This window comes from Enhydra lutris, unplaced genomic scaffold, assembly GCF_002288905.1.
Source record: "Enhydra lutris kenyoni isolate GAN:26980312 unplaced genomic scaffold, ASM228890v2 scaffoldscaffold7, whole genome shotgun sequence".
Classification (NCBI taxonomy): domain Eukaryota; kingdom Metazoa; phylum Chordata; class Mammalia; order Carnivora; family Mustelidae; genus Enhydra; species Enhydra lutris.
In genome coordinates this window covers 8,817,866-8,841,573 of record NW_019154091.1, presented here as the reverse complement: position 1 = coordinate 8,841,573, position 23,708 = coordinate 8,817,866, and the positions used below count along the sequence as shown (strand labels likewise).

At 37.6% G+C, this 23,708-nt stretch overlaps 1 protein-coding gene across 6 annotated transcripts in view; it reads left to right on the top strand.

Moving 5' to 3' along the window:
* Positions 1-23,708, top strand: part of LOC111142058 (vezatin, adherens junctions transmembrane protein) — a 68,649-nt gene that overhangs the window by 14,476 nt on the left and 30,465 nt on the right. For 3 of the 6 annotated variants that reach the window (XM_022494997.1, XM_022494998.1, XM_022495001.1), the window contains exons 2-4: positions 12,936-13,070; positions 16,290-16,376; positions 23,376-23,551. In XM_022494997.1, coding sequence (XP_022350705.1) covers positions 12,936-13,070; positions 16,290-16,376; positions 23,376-23,551 — 398 coding nt within the window. Of the gene's footprint in view, positions 1-12,935; positions 13,071-16,289; positions 16,377-17,643; positions 17,683-23,375; positions 23,552-23,708 lie in introns of those variants that run through there. The other 3 variants (XM_022494996.1, XM_022494999.1, XM_022495000.1) reach the window with 3 other exon arrangements.

Genomic DNA, 23,708 nt, shown 5'->3' with positions numbered 1-23,708 from the left:
AAGGTTCGGCAGTTGAACTTAATTTCCTTTTATAGCTATGAAAAAAAGTTTATAACTTTTTCTTGACTATTCCCAGTGAGAACTTAATGGCAGAAAATTCCTGTAATTTAGTACCAGACATATAGTAGGTACTCAATAAATATTTGATTAATGATAAGTGAGCAAGTGATGATTGCCATGTGTTTCCCCTTTTCTAGCTAAGTGATTTTTCCAGTGGAATGCTGTTTGCACTCAGTCAATGGCACCTAGAAGACAGAGCAGATAGTTGGTAAGAAACCAGAATCAGAATTTGACCAATAGTTACTGTAGACTACAAAGTGCTTTTCTAAGAGTGTACAGCTCTGCGAACCGCTCCTTCTGGGAAAGAGAAGGAGAGAGTCCAGAGGGTGCATCAGAGGTAGTGTGAAAAGAGCATCTACAGTTCTGTGGGCTGATCCTTAGCCTGATGCAGGTGCTTGGTAGTGAGCCTGTAGCACTGACAGGGATGTGCCTGTAACCAAAGGAAATCACTTTTGATGGCTGGTTCAAAAAAATTTTTTTTTAAGGTTTTATTTATTTATATGACAGAGAGAGATCACGAGTAGGCAGAGAGGCAGGCAGAGAGAGAGCAGGGGAAGCAGTCTCCCTGCTGAGCAGAGAGCCCGATGCGGGACTCGATCCCAGAACCCTGGGATCATGACCTGAGCTGAAGGCAGAGGCTTAACCCACTGAGCCACCCAGGCACCCCTGGTTAAAATTTTAATGTATAAATTTGGATGCAGTTATTTTGAAGATAACTCATTTCACTCTTAGAATGCCTGTTGAGGTTTAGATTACAAATCATGGAAAAATAGCTAATTTCCCATTTTCGTTTTTGCCTTTTTAATCTATCATTCTCCCAGAATAAAAAGTAAGGAGAAGAGCTGCTGGGCTACTTATTTCTTGTGAAAATTTTCAGTCTGATTCCTTATGCTCTAAAACAAGGTTTTTCAACCTCAGCACTATTGACAGTTTAAGCTGAAAAGGAGTGGGGTTTCTCCTGTGCATTGTAGGATGTTACATAGCATCCCTAACCTCTGCCCACTCTATGCCAGTACCATTCCTCCCCTCCTCAGTTCTAACAACCAAAAATATCTTAAGACCTTGAAGTTGGAGGATGGGGGCAAAATCTACTTTGAGGACTTCTGCTCTGTAGGAACATACTGTTTGGTTTTGGTTTTGGTTTTTTGTTTTTAACTGTCTTAATTCTGTTTTTAAAACATGGTCTAAAAGTCACGTAATTGAGCCTTGCTTATTCCCCAAATTTTTCATTAGTCAGTGGAAAGTGAATATGAATGATTGACATTGAAAGGTAATTATTCATTTATTTGTATCTCCACTGAGACTGGTAACTTCAAATCTTATTGCTAGAGGATATCTTTGACATTTGTTATACTTGGTGGTAGTATTGAGTGACCTGGTCATTGTTGCAGAAAAATTGCCAGTGCAATAGTATATGAACACTTTTTATGAATACATAGAGTATTATGTGCATGTGTTATAGTATGTTAGTTGGTGCTGGTGTGGTTTTATTTAAAGATATAACTAAATTAACATTTGCTTTTTGTTATATTCTCTTTCAGTAGATATTAGAAGCTCTACTACCATTATATGGAAGTTTGAAAAGACACAGATGTTCTGTTCTAAAATTTAATAAGCTTATCTTTTCCCCACATTAAAAGAAAAAGTTGAATTTTCTCAATTTTACATTTTTTTGCATGTTACTTTCTTAAATCATTTATACCAGATTCTAGGAAAACTTGACATCTGATTATTTATTTATCTATTTGTTTAAATTCAAGTAAGTTAACATATAGTGTTTTATTGGTTTCAGGAGTAAAATTTAGTGATTAACCACTTACCTATAACATGCAGTGCTCATCACAAATGCCTTCCTTAATGCCCATGATGAATTTAGTCCATCCCCCTACCCACTACACCACCAGCAACCTTCCCTTTGTTTTCTGTAATTAAAAGTGACTAATGGTTTGCCTCCCTCTGTTTTTTCTTACTTTATTTCTCCTTCCCTTCCCCTATGTTCGTTCACCTGTTTTATTTCTTAAATTCCACATATGAGTGAAATCTTAGGGTATTTGTCCTTCTCTGACTGACCAATTTTCCTTAGCATAATACCTTCTAGTTCTATCCATGTCACTGCAAATGACAAGATTTCATTCTTTTTGATGGCCAAGTAATATTCCATCGTATATATACACCATATTTCGTTTATCCGTTCATCAGTCAATGGACAGTTGGGCTCTTTCCATAATTTGGCTGTTGTTGATAGCACTGCTATAAACATTGGAGTGCATGTGCTCCTTTGGATGAGCATTTTTGTATCCTTTGGATAAATACCTAGTAGTGCAATTGCTGGGTCATAGGGTAGTTCCGTATTTAACTTTTTGAGGAATCTCCATGCTGTTTTCCAGAGTGGCTGCACCAGCTTGCATTCCCAGCAGCAGTGCAAAAGGGTTTCTCTTCCTCTGCATCCTCACTAATACCTGTTGTTTCCTGAGTTGTTAATTTAAGCCATTCTGGCCAGTATGAGATGGTATCTCATTATGGTTTTGATTTGTATTTCCCTGATGTTGAGTCATGTTCCTTTTTTTTTTTTTTTCAATCTGTCTCTTAGCCGTTTGTATGTCTTCTCTAGAGAAATGTCTGTTCATGTCTTCTGCCCATTTCTTAACGAGACTATGTATTTCTTAGATGTCGAGTTTGATTGGTTCTTTATAGATTCTGGATACTCCCTTTGTCCACTAGGTCATTTGCAAATATCTTCTCCCATTCTGTTGATTGCCTTTTAGTTTTGTTAATTGTTTCCTTTACTGTTTCCTTCACTGTGCAGAAGCTTTTTATCTTGATGAGGTCCCAATAGTTCATTTTTGCTTTTTCCCTTGCCTCCAGAGACGTATCAAGTAAGAAGTTGCTATGGCCAAGGTCAGAGAGGTTGCCGCCAATTTTCTCCCCTAGGATTTTATGGTTTCCTGTCTTACAATTAAGTCTTTCATTCATTTTGAGTTTATTTTTGTGTATGGGGTAAGAAAGTGGTCCAGTTTCATTTTTCTGCATTTCGCTGTCCAGTGTTCCCAATACCATTTGTTGAAAAGGCTTTTTTTCCCCCCTCATTCGATATTCTTTCCTCCTTTGTTGAAGATTAGTTGACCATATAGTGTGGGTCCATTTCTGGGTTCTCTATTCTGTTCCATTGATCTGTGTGTCTGTTTTTGTGTCAGTACCATACTGTATCGATGATTACAGCTTTGTAATAGAGCTTGAAGCCTAAGATTATGATGCCTCCCGCTTTGCTTTGCTTTTTCAACATTACTTTGGCTCTTTGGGGTCCTTTCCGGTTCCAGACAAATTTTAGGATTATTTGTTCTAATTCTGTGAGAAATGCTAGTGTTATTTTGATCAATTTTGCATTGAATGAGTTGATTGCTTTGGGTAGTATAGAGATTTAACAATATTTGTTCTTCCAATCCATGAGCATGGAATGTTTTTCTATTTCTTTGTGCTTCAATTTCTTTCAATGTTCTATAGTTTTCAGCATACAGATCTTTTAACTGGCATCTAACTTTTTAAAACTAACAATGGACTTTTAAAATTATACATAAAAAGAAAGAATAATACAGTGAAAGTTCCGTGTACCCAGCTTCAGCTTGAGCAGGTGTTAACATTTTGCCAAAATGATCTGTTCCTTTTCCACCCCAACCTTTTTTCTTAGACTCTTTCAGAGTCTAAGATCCCAGACATTACCTAATTTCACCTGTAAGTACTTTCTTATACATCTCTAACAGATCAGTATGTTCTCTTTTTTAAAAAAATGCTAACTCCCCATATAATTATTTAATAGAATTAGTAATAATTTCCTAATATTGTCACCAGCTAGACCCTAAGACCTTCACTACTCACCTGCTTCTACCTACTGACTTTTGTCCCACATTATTCCTTAAGTTCTTCTTTCAAGCTTATCTTTTAGGTTAGGCAAAAGAACTGAAGGGCATAACATCCCATGATATAAACTAAAACTACCCCTCAAGCAGTATGGACTGCCTGGACAAACAATTCCGTACAGCCCAGATCACCCAGACTGGTTTGAATTTAACTCTCAGTTTGTACTTACACAGTTGGACCGTGTGTGGAGTGACGAACAATTACCTTTACCTCATTCTAATACTAAAACTTCCATCCAAGAAGGAGCACAAGCCTCATTTATAGAACATAAGATATATATGGGCATGTTTCCTTTTTTTTTTTTTTTTAAGATTTTATTTATTTATTTCACAGAGAGAGAGCACATGCAGGGGAGTGGCAGGGAGAGGGAGAATCAAGCTTCCCGCTGAGCAGGGAGCCCCATGTGGGGTTGATCCCAGGACTCTGGGATCCTGACTCAAGCTGAAGGCAGATGCTTAACTGACTGAGTCCCCCAACTATCCCTGTAGTCATGTTTCCTTAAGACACATGCCCTGCCTTATATGCCTGTCTTTAGTGGTGACAAGGCACCCCTATCTAAATATTCATTCTAATGCTAAATAAAAGAAACCAGTTCTCCCTTGTTCGGGGCATCAGGCTTTGGAAGTTATTCCCCATGATCTCCTTATTTGCTGCAAGTAAAGTTTCCTTTGTGTGACAACTCACCTGGTGTAATTCCTGTCTGTGACTCACCAAGGAACAAACTCACATTAGTTCAGTTATAGTATCACCTAATAGCTAGTCTGCATTTGGATTTTGAGTATCTTAAGAAATGTCTTCTTGGGGCACCTGGGTGGCTCAGTGGGTTAAAGCCTCTGCCTTCAGCTCAGGTCATGATCCCAGGGTCTTGGGATGGAGCCCCGCATCAGGCTCTCTGCTCTGCGGGGAGCCTGCTTCCTCCTCTCTCTCTGCCTGCCTCTCTGCCTAATTGGGATCTCTATGTCAAATAAATAAATTTTTAAAAATTAAAAAAAAAATGTCTTCTTATAATTGTTCAAACCAGGATCTAAACAAAACCCATACATCACATTTGAGTGATATGTCCCTTTAGTCTTAAGCAGTTTTCTCCACTTCCTCCACCTTTATTATATCACTTATTTGTTGAAGAAACTGGGTAATTTGCTATGTAGAATTTCTGTATTTTGGCATTGACTAATTGCATAGGATAACACGGCATTTGATTTAGCACAAACTATAATAGTATAGCATATTACTTTTTTATCTTGTTTGTCAGAGAACATCATGAGTTTTGTTTTAGCACTTGAACAAATTTAAGAAATCCGTAGCACCCTTATTTTGTACTTAAGGAAGAGCTGGGACCAAGAGAGGATTTTCCAGAAACGTAGCAGAAGACTCAGTATTTTCCTTGGTAGTTGAAAGCAATGGTCCTATCAGAATTATCATATGATTAAACATTAGCGAGGACCTCACCTGTTTTGTTTTGTTTTCTTCCCTGTGCCTAGATATTGCCTGGCATATAGAAGATGTTCAATCAGTATTTATTATTGAATGAGTTGCTTAATTCTGTCATGTTGTCATGTTGCCTGTTCCCTCTCCAGCCTAGAACCTGGAAGGTTACAACTTATTTTCTCTGTAATGTTTAAAGCAGTTTAGAAGAGGGCCACCAGAGTGGCTTAGTCGGTTAAGCGTCTATTTTTTTTTTAAGATTTTACTTAATTTATTTGCGAGAGAGAGAGAATAAGAGAGAGAGAGAGAGAGAGAGCATGTGTGGAGAAAGGTCATCGGGAGAAGCAGACTCCCTGCCAAGCAGGGAGCCCAGTGTGGGACTGTATTCCGGTACTCCAGTATCATGACCTGGGCCGAAGGCAGTCCCTTAACCTGAGTCACCCAGGCGCCCCAAGCGTCTTGACTCTTGATTTCGGCTCAGGTCGTGATCTCAGGGTTGTGGATCGAGCCCCATGACAGGCTCTGTGCTGACATGGAGTATGGAGCCTGCTTAAGAATCTCTCTCTCGGAGCGTCTGGGTGGCTCAGTGGGTTAAAGCCTCTGCTTTCGGCTCGGGTCGTGATCCCAGAGTCCTGGGATCGAGCCCCACATTGGGCTCTCTGCTCAGCAGGGAGCCTGCTTCCCTTCCTCTCTCTCTGCTTGCCTCTCTGCCTACCTATGATCTCTGTCTGTCAGATAAATAAATAAAATCTTAAAAAAAAAAAAAAAAAAAGAATCTCTCTCTCCCGTTGCCCCTGCCCGACGCATGTGCATGCTCTTTCTCTAAAACGAAAAAAATAAATAAGTCAGTTTAGAAGAGAGAACAATGATGAAAGTATTTTACCCATCACTTCAATGTTGGCACCAGTTTATCTTCCTTTTTAAATGCAGACCAGCAATATGTTACTGGCAAACCAGCAATATGGTACCGGCACTTCTATAGAAAGTACCACAAATCATGCAGAAAGCAAACAATGCATTAAATGAGTGTTTCAAGCTTGATATATCCTTCGGTGTGGGATCCGTTATCTTCAGTGGGTGGGTGGGCATGAGGTGCTGGTAGTCCCTGACTTAAATGAGTCATTTTCTTGAAGTGCTTATTCAGCAAAAATGTTGGGGTTTCCTGTCTATTTTTGTTTATTTTTCTTACAAAAGTATGTTTCAGCCATCAGAAAAATCTCAGCACAACCAGAGACTCTTGGCTGTCTTTCATTTAGCAAAATTCTTTCTGGTGCTATGATGTGTGTTTTCTGTCAGCTAAAATTTACAGGAATAGTGAACCACAAGGATTTCCTGAGGAGAAGCTCCCACATGCTGTGTCTGAGGTTTCTCATATTTCTTTTGGCAACAATAACATTCTCCAATACGACAAAATTATAGTTTGAGTCCAGTGCTAATAATTTCTCTTCAAAAAAAAAAAAAAACTTAACTGAAACATTTGTGGTTCTGTTTTGCTTGAACTCAGGAGAAAGGTTATAACAGAAAATTACCTATCATCACCTACTCTGCCTTACCCTCCACAAAAAAAGCCCCTTTCTGAGGCTGCCATCAACCTATAATAAACACTATATGAAACATGGAAATTTCAGCGTATTTGTTTATAAGCCTAATAGCCCCAGACCTGTAAATACAGTGGTTAGGGCTGTTGCAATGGGCGATCACATTTTAATATTAACACATTTGCCTTTTCACTCTCATTTGTGTATTGAATATGAAAAGCTCATCAGTATGGTTTCACATTCAATACTTAATTAACTTTTTCAAAACTATCACTTGTCGAGTTTCATTATAGCTATTCTTTGTTAATGCAGTTAGCAGGAAAGATTGTTAAAATACTCCCTTTCCAGGGGCGCCTGGGTGGCTCAGTGGGTTAAGCCTCTGCCTTCTGCCCAGGCCATGATCCCAGGGTTCTGGGATCGAGCCCCACATTGGGCTCTCTGTTCATCGGGGAGCCTGCTTCTCCCTCTCTCTCTGCCTCCCTCTCTGCCTACTTGTGATCTATCTGTCAAATAAATAAATACATAAATAAATAAATCTTTAAAAAAAAAATACTCCCTTTCCAAGGGCGCCTGGGTGGCTCAGTGGGTTAAGCCTTTGCCTTCAGCTCAGGTCATGTTCCCAGGGTCCTGGGATTGAGCCCCGCATCGGGCTCTCTGCTCAGCAGGAAGCCTGCTTCCCTCTCTCTCTCTGCTTGCCTCTCTGCCTACTTGTGATCTCTGTCTGTCAAATAAGTAAATAAAATCTTAAAAAAAAAAAAAAATTCCCTTTCCGGGGCACCTGAACGGCTCAGTCGGTTAAGCATTTGAAGTCACGATCTCAGGGTCCTGGGATCAAGCCCCATGTTGGGCTCTCTGCTCAGCAGGGAGTCGGCCTCTTCCTCTCTCTTTGATTCTCTTCCATTTGTGCTCTCTCCGTCTCTGTCTGTCTCAAATAAATAAATAAATAAATAAATAAATAAAATCTTTAAAAAAATAAAATACTCCCTTTCCAACCATTTATCTTTATTTGTTTGTTTAAGTAGGCTCCATGCTGGACTTGAAGCCCAGTGTGGGGCTTGAACTCACCACTCTGAGAGCATAAGACCTGAGCTGGTATGGAGTCAGATGCGTAACCAACTGAGCTACCAAGGCTCCCCCAACTACTTACCTGTTTAAGGCTTGATTTTCTCTTCTTTCTTTCTTTCTTTCTTTCTCTTTCTTTCTTTCTTTCTTTCTTTCTTTCTTTTTTTTTTAAGGTTTTACAGTGAGAGAAACAGAGAGAGAGCACATGCAAGGGGAGCAGCAGGCAGAGGGAGAAGGAGAAGCAGGTCCCTGCTGAGCAAGGAGCCGGATATGGGATTCCATCCCAGGACCCTGCGATCATGACCTGAGTCTAAGGCAGATGCTTAACCAGTTGAGCCACCCACGTGCCCCAAAGCTTGATTTTCCATATATACTTCACCCAGAACAATAAATTGCAATACATTGAATGAAGAAGCATAAAAGAATCCAGTTATCTCCTATTAAGCCAGATAATGAGGAGACTTGCAAAAAATGTAAAATAATCCACTTTGCTCAGTACATTTTTTTTCATTTTGGAAAAAATTTTTTTCATTGTTTGTATTATTACATTAGTATTATAATGAGTTTACTGTCATTTTAAGTAAATTAATAAATACTTTAAAAATTTTTTAGTTTTAATTTCTAATATAATTTAGACATCCACAAAAACTCTTTCAGGCTCTCAATAATTTTTATAACCTTAAACAGGTTTTGAGACCCACAAAAATCTGTAAAACACTAGTCATGATGTGGTTTTCTAAGATCTGTCAAATAGTACACAGGTTATTTGGTAGTTTCGGAGAAAAAGTGATAGTAATCTTAACCCCCAAACATTTTTTTTAAACTAATAAAATAATAATTTTACCAAAAATCCCTTTGCACTCTTAAAAATCACTCATGTGCTACGAGGTCCATTTTGATCAGTTCATCTTGGCTGATGTTCAGTTCGTTAACTAAAGAATCTTTGTTTTTCATTTGTGTGTTAACATTGGTTAAATTTTACAGTTTATTTTGGCTCAAAAGTGATTGAAGCATAGAAATGAAACAGTAAAATAAATGCTACAACTCAGGATACTATCATAAACAATGAATAAGAGCTTTAGAGTTCATACAGTCTGAGTTTATATGTGTTAGGAAGTGGTCTGATTTATAGAAGCAGTCCAAAAGAGAAAGTTCAAATATGAAATATGATGGTAATTGGAATTACATTCTGTCAGACCGGCAGTGCCTTCATCCCTACTCTCCGAAGATTTTCTACTCTGAAATTTTTCAAATACTTAGTTACATAAAGCCATGAAACAAAGCACAGTGATAGCCTTGGCAAGCCAGAATTTCCCAGAACTGTAAAACAGTTCTTTCTAGGGAGAAAATGTTAAATTCTATCAGTAAAGATGGGGAAGAAACCGGAACTACTAAAGCATCATTCATAGTTGCATAGCTCAAAGAGATGGGTGTCACACCTTTGACAAGAACGTCGTGAAACCAACCAAAAAGTTAATGAAAAGTTTAACATTAGTTCGAAAAAGCAGAATAAGGTACTGAAGAAATTACTGTATCAGATGACACCATTGGACATTATTGGTATTATTCAAAGTAAATAATTAATGCTGCTGTTTTCTGCAAAATGTGAAGTAGCAGGTGTTCCAGCTTATGGTGTTCCCAACTGAGTAATGCTCTTAGTTGATGTGCAGAACATATACGGAGAACAAAGTATTCATTGTTTCTCTTCTGTTTAATCACGTTTAGAAGTATGTACAGATAATCCATTTTGTTATTTTGTGAGCTGTGACATAAACTGGAAAAGGAAGGGACTTTGGGGTCAGTGCTGACACAGCATCAGCCAAGTGTGTAGTAAGAAAGGTACTAGAATTTGAATGAAAAGAAGTTTGACTCCATCCCCTCCCGCCAAGCCTCTTGTCAGAGAACAGGTAGCAATCAAGAATATGCCTCAATATATCGACTGAGTCTTTAATTAGAACAGGAGTCGGGGTGCCTGGGTGGCTCAGTGGGTTAAAGCCTCTGCCTTCAGCTCAGGTCATGGTCCCAGGGTCCTGGGATCGAGCCTGGCATTGGGCTCTCTGCTTGGCAGGGACCCTGCTTCCCTCTCTCTCTCTCTCTCTGTCTCTCTGCCTACTTGTGATCTCTGTCTGTCAAATAAATAAATAAACTTAAAAAAATAAAAAAGAACAGGAGTCAGCAAACTAGCTGTTGGGCCAGGTTTGTCCTCTGTTCCCTACCTGTTTTTCTGTGACTGGTGAACAAAGAGTGGACTTTACATTTCTAAATGGTTGGGGAAAATATCAAAAGAATGGTGCTTTGTGACACATAGAAATTATAAGAAGTTCAGTATTTCCATAAATAAAGTTTTATTGGAGCACAATCACACTCACTGATTTATGTATTGTTGTGGCTGCTTTTGCACTACAGCAGCAGGATTGATTAGTTACGATCGAGACCATATGGCCTGCAAAGTGAGAAATATTTACTGCCTGGCCTTTTACAGAAAAACTTTGACAACCCTGGAATTAGAGTAACTCCACTTTGATCCATCTTATTTATTGTTTTTCCCCATGGGAGTTCACTTGAAGAAAGGGTTCTACGGCCTTAAAAACAAGCTTTGTTGGTTTTTTTTTTTTTTTAAGTATGTAAACTTTTCAAAAGGTCACCCCAACCGAACAAGCATTCTTGTTCTTTTGCCACTCTGGGGACAGAGCAGGGTGGAGTTCACAATTCATTTTGGAAATCCTTGAGTAATTCAAGGCAATATTTGAGGATACATTATGGGTGATACGAAGATTAACCATTTGTGCCACCAGAGATTTAAGTCTGGTAGAGAGATAAACATACTTCTCCTTTTGTTATAATTTTTTGCATATTTTTCTCAAAAGAACATTAAACATAGCTTTAAAAGGAGGCATTTTTTTTTCAATTTTGAAAGTTTTTTTTTTTTTTAATTATTTTTATTATCATATAATGATTATTTGCCCCAGGGGTACCGGTTGTGAATCATCAGGCTTACACATTTCACAAAAGGAGGCATTTTATGTATCTTTTATTCTCTCAAGTTGATACCCAGTAAATTGCTACCAGTATAAGCAAATTCCCACTGCTTCTCATTTTCCCAAACTCAGGGACATAGTCCCTAAAAACATTGGTCTCATTTAACTGCCTTTCCTCTGTTTGCATAGCATCCAAAACAATCCTGCAATTAATGATTTACTTGATGTTTCTGTACTAAACTATAAGGAAGTTTCCCTGGTGTCTTCCTCTCTAGACACAGGAGGGACTGTTATTTTAGATAGTATGCTATACTATATATATATATATATATAGTATAGCATACTATCTAAAATAACACAGTCCCTAATATTTCAGAGTATTGGCTTTGGAGTCAGACCTATCCTGCATTCCTTATCTGAGTGAATCTGTTTCCTCTTCTATGAAATGGGAATTAACAATAACAATGATAACAATGATCATAATACTTTTTTAGGGTTTGTTGTGAACCTTAAGTGAAATGATGCATGGGTTGCCTGTGTGGCTCAGTCGGTTAAATGTCTGCCTTCTGCTTAGGTCATGATCCCAGGGTCCTGGGATTGAGTCCCGCACTGGGCTCCCTGCTCAGTGGAGAGCCTGCCTCTCCCTCTCCCTTGCTGCTCCCCCGCTTGTGCTCTCTCTGTCTCTCTCTCTCTGTCAAATAATTAAATAAAATCTTTAAAAAAAAAACAAAAACGATGCAAGTAGAGTGCTAGTTAAGTTTTTGCCACATGGTACTATGTTAGTTGTGTTGCTGTTTACTATAGTTTTGGTGGTGGTTGTTATTTTATCTCTACTACCTAACATAAGGTCTTTTTTAAAGTATTAAATATTTTTGTTGAATGGAGTCAAGGTTTATTTTTAAAGAAGACTGAAAAAGTTAAAATTAAAGCTTGCTGTTGATGCAGAAAATTGTCCCATAGGTTTTCGTCTAACAGTGATGCTTATGTATTTGATGAGATTGGAGTTTTTTTGTTTTGGGTGTTTTTTGGTTTTTTTGTTTGTTGGTTGATTGGTTGGTTTTTTGGGTTTTTTGGGTTTTTTCGGTCTGTTCCAAAACCTGTGCTGTTTCCACCTGGCTTATATAAAGTTGAAGTGTAAATTGAGTGATTACTATGGGCCAGGTATTGTTCTAAGTGCTTGTATATATTTAGTCCATATAAGAGCCCTATGAACTAGGTCTTATTTTTATTCCTGTTTTAAGATGAGACAGCTGAAACACAGGATTATAAACTGTCATCGGATACTCAGCCAGTAAGATGCACAGTTGGGATTTGAACATATAGTCTGGCTCCAGAGTTTGTGTTCTTAACCACCATGTTCTAATGCTTTTATTACCCACAGAGTCTCTTGTTTGCCATATGGTTGTATGTAAGATACAGCTTATTTTAGGTAAATTTCTTGGAGTTTTAAGTTAGTTTACAGTGTTGGGCATGTTGTAGATAATACATACGTGTGCCGGAACGAGTTAATGAATATGATGGTATGATAAAATTATAATTAGTGCAGTATAATTATTGCTTAATTCTTAGCTTCAAGTAATAACTGCTTTTCACCTTAGGCCCTCTTAGCCAGGCTTGGCTATTTTGAAGCAATCTACTCTAATAGTACAAATATTTGGGCAAAGAAATTGCTTAACAAATCTATTTATATTCCTAAATTCATTTTTTCTTACTGTTACCCACTCAGAAAAATCTGTGTTTTTCCTTTTTTGGGTCTCTCTGTTGAATTGTTTGTAGATTTTTTTTTTTTTTAATGTTAGTTGGCATTGTGACAGATAATTCACTTTTTAAAAGATGAAGCCTTAAAGAATTCATGCATACTGGTCATGATAGTGAAGTTTGGTGTTGAGTTCGGCCTCCTAAACTTTTGAAGTAGTAACAAAATTGAAATTTGCTTCATTTTATATGTCTCTTTCAGAATTCTCCACTTTACCAGTACTTACAGGATCTGGGACACACAGACTTTGAAATATGTTCTTCTCTGTCACCAAAACTGGAAAAAGGCACAGTGACAGAGGGACAACAAAAGCCTCTTGCCAGAGCCCTGCCAAAAGTAAGAAAGCATGTTCATTCTTTATGATTAATCTTTTGTTCTTCACCTCACTGATTATTTAAACTGCCTTTACTCTTACCCTTGTAGGAAAAAAAAAAACACAACAAAAATTTCATAAGCACCTTCATGTCCTCTCCGACACTGGTTAAGACTTTATTTTTTATTTCATCAGTAGTACAGAACTGTTTAGATAAATATAAATCTTGCTGTTCTGTACTATCTCAGTAATTTCTATAATGAATAGAAATTAATATGATTGAGGATTAAAATATATTAATTCTTTAAATATTGAACTTGTTTGGAGGGAACCAGAAAAATACATGCAAACCTTAATGAGAACTCAACCATTAGTACTTTTATATTAATTAGAATTTTTTTCTTTATATATTGTTTTGAAAGAGAGCACAAGTTATAAGAAAGCAAACTGATAACATATTTCATAGGCAATTTCAAGGATCTGTGATGGAGTGGGTATATTTACCTCAGTTTGTGACGCCCTTTATATATATGCAGTATCCTCTTATGCAATAAATATCTCAGTTGCTGTACAACACTGTGAGGCTAAGATACTGGCAGAATCTCCACTAATTGGGGTCTGTAAAATGCATTTACTAGATTCGTTTATGTTCTATTAGCCATATTTAATAAAATAAAATAAAAAATTCCAGTACATTTGAGTTTTAACAAAAGGAATTCTAATTTAATAGAAAAAATAAACCAGATTACCTCATTTCTTGAACATTCTAGTCTAATCAGTATTTTATTACAAGACATTATTTTTGGGAGGAGGCTTTTAAAATTTTCAATTAGTTGTTTACTCTGTGGTGATAGAGAGGGAAGGAGGTCTCTTTTCTCCTCTTCTTAGAAAAATCTCTATGATGTGAGGTAACCAAGCTGGGCCCATTTGCAAGAGTAGAATAAATACCAGAGAAATGTTTTTTTAACTGAAACTTACAGGGTAGGAATTAGAGAGTTAGAGCTTACGTGGATCAGAATCAGTTTGTTGTCCTCTGGACTTAAACTCTTTCTTCTCTGCTCAAAATGTGAATGTTCCTAGGAAGAGTTTTGAAAGCAAAACTGAAGGATATAGCTAATAGGTTATTTATAGATTAAAACTTGGATTTGAGATTACTTGGCAACCAAAGGGAAAGAATGGGCCAAGGGATATCTTAGGCAGGATATGGGCATTGGCCGTTTTTTGTTGTTCAAAGTTGAGTTTTACAGGTATTTAATCCTTTTCATTTATGATAGGTGTTTTTACATATAGAAGTGTTATTAATTTATAAATAAATAAAATGAGAGTTTAAGATTTACTAGTCCTCAGAAATTGAGAAATAGCTAGAGAATGTTTTTCTAAATTACCACATGTCTAGAAAGTTCCTTTGGTTTTCATAGTACACATTTCAATTGTATGAGCTATATTTTCTTAAAATGGAGTTTTTCTAAATCCGGGACAGCTAAATTTTAGAAAGATTTGTTGTATTATTTAGTTCCTTCTCCAGGGATATATTTTCATAATTGCCCCCAAAGTTCTGTTAAAGCAGTGAAGTACCAGTTATTTTCTTTGGAAAGCAAAGTTTTTATATAATATAAGATCATGATCAAACTGTCGTTAGCCTTAATCGCCCTTAACTTTTATTTTTTAATGTTATTGTGAAGTACTTATTGAGTACTTTTACTGGGGTTCTCGTCATGAATATTATTTCTCTGTATATTTTTCTAGTTCCTTTTCCTGGGGTTATTCTTAAATGTTCCTTCCATAAAGTTTGAGCATCTGGCCTCTTCTCTGCTTGGTCTATTTTTCTGAGTGATCTCATCTACTTTTTTGCCCTCATTGGCCACTTATGTGTATTCTCTGTCTTCACTGAGTTTTGGACATTTGCTAAACATTTTCACCTGACCTGTGCCCCCAGGAAACTCAAAATTCATCTGTATAAAACAAATAAGATATTCCTTCCATGACTCCCACATTAATTTGGTCACTAAATGATATGTCAAGTAAACTTCTTTTGTCTCTAAAATCCAACCTTCTCATACCATTACTATTTTTTTGCTACCCTACTTGAGGCCTTTTTCATTATTTAGCTGCACTGTTAAATATCCTCCTAATCAGGCTTCTTGGCTACAGTCATTTCCTGCCAGTATTGCCTCTGCACTGTAGCCAGTTATTTTTCTTAAATGCTGATTTTTATTGTTTCATTTCCTTGCTTAAAAGTCTTTGGTGGCTCCACACAGCCTATAAGATAAAGTCTAAACTATTAGGGCATATAAGATCAAAGTCCTTTAAAACCTCTCTCAGTGGTCATTATCATTCCCTTCTTCCCTTGGATCTTAGCCTGTCCCAGACTATGCCACCATGCCACTGACATGCTTCCATGGCTGTCTCCTTTCTTCATCCTGTTCTCTTGCCCAGAATGTTCTTCCCTCCTTTGTTATATTCCTGCTTATCTGTTAGGGCATAGCTTCAGTGTTAGCACTTCTTGACCTCTTTTCCCACACTTTCCCAGACTTTACATTGGTTTGTAATTATTTATACCATCTCTTCTATGCTAAGTTCTTGAAAACAATAGTTACGTGTATTCATCATTGTTCCTATGACCCTTTTTCAGTACCCGGGATATAGTAACCACTCAATGAATGTAAACACCATTTACTAGCATGGAAATGGGCTATTAACATTAAGGTAATTTGAATTTTTAGTTGATTCAGTAATATAACTTTTATTTCAGTATGAGACACTTTTTCTAAAGTTGATTAAAATGTCTTTCTACCTTAGCATTGTGGAATGAAATGTACTTAGTATTTGAGAACTTGGAGCATCTTATGGTTTTCATTTTGAAATACATACTATCATCATCTTGACATAGCTAATATATAGTGTACCCAATAAGTGGGCTGCATCAGGATAACTTCTGAGTGCTCTTTTGAAAATTTGCTTTCAGGTCTCATTCAAAACTTAATTTTAAATTAATCTGAACCTATAGTTTGGGGACCCAAGAATATTTCTAACTAAAATCTCCAGGTACTTGTGATATGCAAGTAAATCTGGGAATTATTGAGGAGGATGAGACATATTGACAAAGGATATAACCTAGATGATTTTTTTTCCTCCCTTTTTCTAATAAAAATTCTGATTAATTAGAAATAAGCTATTTGGAGTTTTTCTGCTGTTTGGGTGTGGTTTAATAAATCCTATACAATGTCGTTCATCTCCTTCAGCAAGGCATCCTGTTAAAAGTGGCTGAAACCATCAAAAGTTGGATTTTCTCTCAGTACAATAAGAAAGATGACTTACTTCACAAGCTGGTAAGTGTTTGCTCTATTTCTTTTTGTCAGTTTTCAGGGCTCCAGTTTACTAATGACAGAATCTATTGAATCACAATTTGTTTTGCCACTGTTTTGGGCAGTGATTAAATAGAAATTCTGGGCAGTTCTCTGAAAGGAGACTGCCTGCTTCATGAACTGTTAATAAAGTTTGTTGGTATCGCCTAAAAAAAACCCCAACAAATCCTTCAATAATTGTGGGTATTTGAATTAGAATTTATTAGTAGTATTTCTTAGGACTTCCAGGAGGTTATTAGCCATTTAGAATAGAATATTCTGGTAGTTTTTGATACCTTTGTTAGGTTACCAATTTCCTGCTGTCTTCTTCCTCCGTTGACAAATATTCCTCTCAATAGGAAGGAAATATATCTATCAGTGAGATCTTCTCCATTTTCATTAGGAGCTTGACTGTATCCTTATCCTATATCTATGATTACAAAGTTTGGGCAAAATCAAAGTGGTTCCTCCCTCCCCTAATTCATTTATCATTAATCTATCATTCTCTGGCAACTTCATATGTAAAATGTAGTCTCCCAAGACTAATGATCACAGAATTTACCAAAGACTTGGAATTGTGACCATTAAGAGTCTTTCTGATTCCTGTGAGGCTTGCTTTTTTTTCCCCGCCTATTCTCTCTACAGTAATAAATCTGGTGTTTGACCTCTGACCCCCAAGAGGGAGTGCTTCAACTTTGTACATCCTAAGCAATGCAAAATCCAGGTAGTATAGCTAAAAAATTGAAGTTAGAAAGTTCTCATGGATCTCAGAAGGAGCAATCAAGTCACAAATAAGCAGATTTCAGGATCCTCTGCTGGCCTATGACCTGAAGATGATGATTATCATTCTTGTAAATTACCATTTATAAAGAGATGTTTACAAAGTGCTTTCACATTTTGATTTGGTAATCCAAACACCATAAGGTTTAATGCATTTTACCTATTAGAAAGCCTGAGATTCAGACAGTTCAGTTTGGTTTAAGAATACTTATGAAGTGAATTGTTAAAAAAATATTCAACGAGAAAGTGATAGAGTTAGAATTTGAACTCAGGTCTCCTGTTTCAAAGCCTAGGCTCTCCATTGTTACATACTACCTCTCTAGCTTGAGTATTATTTTGTGTTGACTGACTAAAATTACTTTTTTAGCAATCCAAATGGGCAAGTTCTCTGTTCAGGGTTTCATCTTTGTAGGTATGTTGAGAAGGTCAATGAAGTATCTTGTCATCTACGTAGAATATCATCTCTATCCAGGTGGAGCCATCCTCATTCTTCAGTGATACTAGAACTGTGGTAAGGTATATGGATCCATATACATTTTTCTGTGGTTTAGTCGTGGTTCGCATAGTCCTGATCTTTTCATTCTTGGTCCTTTGTCACTAGCCACATGTTTCACTGTAAAGTACCAGTTTCTATATGCATCCTTTTTGTGTGTATATTACAGAGAACTGTAAGAAGTACATACCAAAGAAGTCATTTACTAGTAATGGAACAAGGAATTACCCTGTGGCTTCTGGAATGAAATGCTTGACTTTTCCCTTGACCACAACATATTTAAAATTTTGTTGGCTATACAGATATTCAAGCAGTCCCTCTTGCCTTTTATAAAAATACGGCAGTTGCTCCATGATAGCTGAACCTTTGCCATTATTCCTTATTGAAGTAGTACTTCTTAAAGATTAAAAAAAAGTTATTTTATAACAACTATAATGGTAGTGGTATTAGCACTTTTTAAGCACTCGTTAGCCTGTAAAGTGCTTTCACACATGTTATCTCATTTGGTCCTCATCAGCTTTATGAAACAATACAATATGTTAAAAAATATATAAGATCATTGAAATATATTGATACGTGAATAGTTCCCATCTCCATCCCTAGGGGTAAAAACAGAAATCTCTCTATTCTTTAGTTGTGCTTCTCATACTCTTTCATTCCATACAGGTAGAAATCTTCTGAGTTATCTTCTCATACCATTATTCCATTTAGATCCTTAAAGATTCCTTTTACCCATTGAATCAAGTCTAGTTCGTCACTTCAACAGAAAGAATCTGCATAATTTGGCCCTAAACTACCTTTCTAGCCAATATTTTCATCAGCCAACTCAGTCTTCCTTTTCTTTTATTCCGTATCTATTCTGCATGTGTTTGTGCTATTATACTGTAGTAGAATTCTTTCTTTTATTGCAGTCTTTTCAATAAGCAGTCCTAGCTCTTCCTCAAGGCCTTTCCCCCGAACTTCAGCCTATTGGATCTCTTATTTTCTTCAACAGTGTAGTAATAATTATCCGTGCTGTTTTGTAGGTTTTGTATTCTATTATGTGTCCTTTTCTTTATTGTATTTTAATTATTTCATATGTACTAACAATATTAACAGCTTACACTTACATAGTATCTACTATGTAAATGTTTACTGTGTACCAGACACTTAGTATTTTATAAATATTGACTTACTTAATTCTCACAACAACCCTAGGAAGTAGGTACTATTTTTATCCTCATTTTGCAGATGAGGAAACTGAAACAGAGACGTTCTTAACTTAAGATGTAGAACCAGGATATAAATCTGGGGACTAACGACATCTTGGCACTGAGACTTATTGAAGGTGAGCCAGAGTTCACATGGTATACCTGCTAACACGGAGCACCCAGCCATACAGATGGTGCCTACTAATATGTAGTCAATCAGAATTAGTCCTTTTTTTTTTTTTTAAAGATTTTATTTATTAGAGAGAGGGCGTACACAAGCATAAGAAGCGGGGGAGGGGCAGAGCGAGAGGGACAAGGAGACTTCCCACTCAGCAGGGAGTCCCATGCAGGGCTCGAACCCAGGACTCTGAGATCATGACCTGAGTGGAAGGCAGAGGCTTAACCTACCAAGCCACTCAGGTGCCCCAGAATTAGTCCTTTTTAAATGTCTTCATTTAGTTGAGACTTGGACCAAAGTCCAAATAGGGTTATTGCGAGATGTTTCTTAATATTAGCAGGTTTGTATTTTTCCACTAATTTGATTGCCATATTGCAAATATACAATTTTAGAATTTGCTCTTAGGGGCACCTGGGTGGCTCAGTGGGTTAAAGCCTCTGCCTTCGGCTCAGGTCATGATCCCAGGGTCCTGGGATCGAGCCCCGCATCGGGCTCTCTGCTCGGCGGGGAGCCTGCTTCCTCCTCTCTCTCTCTCTGCCTACTTGGGATCTCTGTCAATCAAATAAAAGAAGCTTTAGAATTTGTTCTTAAAAAAATTTTAATTCATCAGTTTAATCTGATTTAATTTTATAGCTATAATGAGTAGAATATAGATCAAATTCTTCCTGTGTAGAGGCAGTCAGGTTACTAGGTAATACTGCATTAGTTATTTAGAACGTCTTGTCACTTTCAAGTTTATTTGTATGTTTGGGTAATTATAGATGGTTAGTTTGTCACATTTTTTTTTTTAAGATCTTATTTATTTGACAGAGAGAGGGAACACAAGCAGGGGGAGAGGCAGAAGGAGAAGCAGGTTGCCTGCTGTGCAGGAAGCCCGATGCAGGGAGCCTGACATGGGGCTTGAACCCAGGACCCTGAGCCAAAGGCTTAACTGACTGGCTTACGTGACTGAGCCACGCAGCCACCCCAGTTTGTCACATTCTTGAATCAAATATTTCTAAAGCTATTAGTACTGCCTCAAAGCACAATAGTTTTGAGGAAACATTATCCCAGCTTTGCACACTGGTCTGAGCCAAGAATGATGTTAAAGAAAATGTGTACCTGGGACGCCTGGATGGCTCAGTCCATTAAGTGTCTGCCTTCAGCTCAAGTCATGATCCCAGTGTCCTGGGATCAAGTCCCACACCAGGCTCCTTGCTCAGCAGGGAGTCTACTTCTCCCTCTGCCTGCCCTTCCCCTTGCTTGTGCTCACTCGCTCTCACTCTCAAATAAATAAATAAAATCAAAAAGAGAAAAGTGTGTACCAGATTAATCAGCTATACAAGGGGCTATGAAGAGAGAAATCTCTCATTCTACATTAATAACCTTCCCCTTCTCTAATAGCCTTAGCCTTCCTTTAGTTGGGCTTCCTTAAACTTACCCATATATAGGTGCATAGAGGTCTCATAAAAGGCAATTTAAGGCTTTTGTAGCAAAAACTTAATTTTAATCCTTAACATTTTAATACTGCTTTGTGCGGGGAATCCAAATCAAATAATAAGGCCAATGTGTGGGGATTCATTTCAAAGATTACTTGAAAAGCTGCCGTGTTCCTCGTCCTGCCCTCCTTGCTTCCCACCCCTCCCTAACAGTGGTATAAAGTGAATTATGCTATTCTGTTTATGAAAGTGAGGTGGAGTGTCAGTTAATTGGTTCTTAATGTTAGAATTTTGTTTTTTTAAGGTTTTATTTGTTTTTTGTGTTTTGTTTTGTTTTTTAAAATTTTAGAGAGAGAGAGAGAGAGCAGGGAAAGTAATAGGGTGGGTGAGGGAGAGAGAGAGAATCCCAAGCAGACTCTGTGCTGAGCACAGAACCCAGGGCAGGGCTCAATCTCATGACCCTGAGATCATGACCTGAGCCAAAATCAAAAATCGGAAGCTTAACTGACCTAGCCACTCAGGCGCTTCACCCCTTGAATCATAATTCTAAGAAGAGAAAGGAGGCACATGAAAAGGTGCTCAACATCCTTAATCATCAGAGAAATGCAAATCAAAAACCACAATGAGATATAATCTTACACCTCTCAGAATGGCTGGTATCAAAAAGACAAGAAATAATAGATAATTAAAAGGAGTAAAGGGGTACCAGGCTGGCTCAGTCAGTAGATTATATGACTCTTGATCTTGGGGTTGTGAGTTCAAGCGCCACATTGGGCATAGATCTTTTTTTTTTTTTTAATTTTTTTACTTACTTATTTTAATTTTTTTTAAAGATTTTTTTTTTTAATTTATTCATTTGACAGAGGGAGAGAGATCACAAGTAGGCAGAGAGGCAGGCAGAGAGAGAGGGGGAAGCAGACTCCCCACCAAGCAGAGAGCCTGATGCGGGGCTCCGTCACAGGACCCTGGAATCATGACCTGAGCTGAAGGCAGAGGCTTTAACCCACTGAGCCACCCAGGCGCCCTATTTACTTATTTTTAAAGATTTTATTTATTTCTGAGAGAGTATGCAAACATGAGCACAGGTTGGGGGCAGAGGGAGAAGCACACTCTAGGCTGACTAGGGAGCCCCATGCAGGGCTCAGTGTGGGGCTTCCAGGACCCTGGGGTCATGACCCAAACCCAAGGCAGACGCTTAACCGACTGATCACCCAGGTGCCCCTGAGTGTAGAGCTTTCTTTAAAAAAAGAAGAAGAAAAAAATCAATAAATATATCAATATAGGACTGGTATTAATTAAGAACACTCTTCTCATTCTCTAAAAGTGATGTATAATGCACAATCAGGAGGATACTCATGGTTGGATATATGGATCACTGCATTCCTGTTCAGGCCCCATTATGATCAGCTTAGGCAGGGCAGGCAGGCGCTTGTGTGGGAATGATGAACTGGCTACAAGAGCAAACCCATTGTCCTCAAACCCTAGACCTAGCTGGTTTTACTTTAATAGCTAAAGGCCTTGTCCATTAAAAGTTCTCTTTATTTATCTTAAAATAGGATCATTCTGTTCTTAAATGTAATGTATAGTAAAACTTCAAATTTTCTCATACAGCAGACTCTATATAGGGAAGTATAATTGATTACCAGAGACTTGGGATTTGAAATCAGAATTCTGGAAAATTAATCTCTTTGGGCTTTAGTTTTCTCCTCTCTGGAAAATTACTTAATCTCTTTGGACTTTAGTTTTCTCCTCTGTAGAACAGAGAGGGGTATGAAAATGTACATCATGGGGGTTACTGTGAAAGCTAACCCGTGTACTGTAATATTGCTACTTCCTCTCTCACCTTTTTTTTTTTTTTTTTAATTTATCTGTTAAAGTAATCTCTACCCTCAGCATGGGGCTGAAACTCCTAACCCTGAGATCAAGAGTTTCATGCTCCCACTACCGAGCCAGCCAGGTGCCCCTCATCTCTCATCATTTTTCCATGTATACTCTGTGTAAAACTAAAAGCAATGACTTGTAGGTCTAAAGAGGCTTTTGCTCTTCCCACCCCTCTCTTCCAGCTGTTTCCTCTGGTCAGTTCTTGTTCATACTTTAAGACTCAGCTCAGGTATCACCTCTTTTCCTTTCTCTGACTTCATTACAAGTTTTGGTTCCTCTATGCCATTTTCATAATAACCCAGGTATGCCTCATTGCACTTCTTTGCACATTACGTTGTAAATGTTTACTTTTCAGTCCTCTTCATTAAACTGTGAACTCTTCAAGACTAGAGACTTGTATGTTATTCTCATTGTCCATGCCCTTGGTTTCAAGCATGGTTCTTGGTGTGTGTGTGTGTGTGTGTGTAATATTTTTTGATAGATAGAAGGAAAAGAGGAAGGAATAAATGAGCTAGTATATGTGAAAGCATTTTGTAAACTATAAAGTGCTATGCACTTATTAGTGTGGTTTTGTATTATATTCCTCAGTGTTTTGTTTTTAACACCTGAATGTCCATTTGTAGAAGGCCTGGATCCTACTGATGTAATTCTCAATTACTCTTCTGGCTATATTGTTCCAGTATCCAGGGACAGCGCCTGAGGTTACAGGATTGTAGTTTCCACGCTCTGTTCCAAAAACCTAATTAATTGGGCTTAACTAGACAGGTTTATTAGTCTTTTTAGTTACCTCACATTTCTTTATTAACAATTTGTATTTCACATCTGGTGGCTCAGTAACATCCAACTCGGTCTTTATTATTTCACATTTACGGTGAAACTAAAACCCCATCCATTATACTAAAGATAGATTGAACTGCTACATCTTCTTCTTGGATGTTATACCGAAAATAAATACCCAAAATTTTGTTAGCACATTAGGAGCTTAGCATTTAATACAAAATTATGTATGTAATAATGCCTCTCTTCCGGTTTTTTAATGGCAAGGATATTGGATTCCGACTTGACTCACTACATACCATCCTGCAACAGGAAGTCCTGTTACAAGAGGATGTGGAGCTGATTGAGCTACTTGATCCCAGTATCCTGTCTGCAGGGCAACCTCAACAACAGGAAAATGGACACCTTCCAACACTTTGCTCCCTGGCAACCCCTAATATTTGGTACTGTCCTGAAAACATCTATCTCTTGCTTACATATATGGTATTAGCAGGGGAAATCCATCATGATGTTCTCCGTTGTAAAGATACTATAAACTTTCCATGCATTTTAACATTGTAATTAATGTAATGATACCCCAGAGGTTTAAAAAAAAAGTAC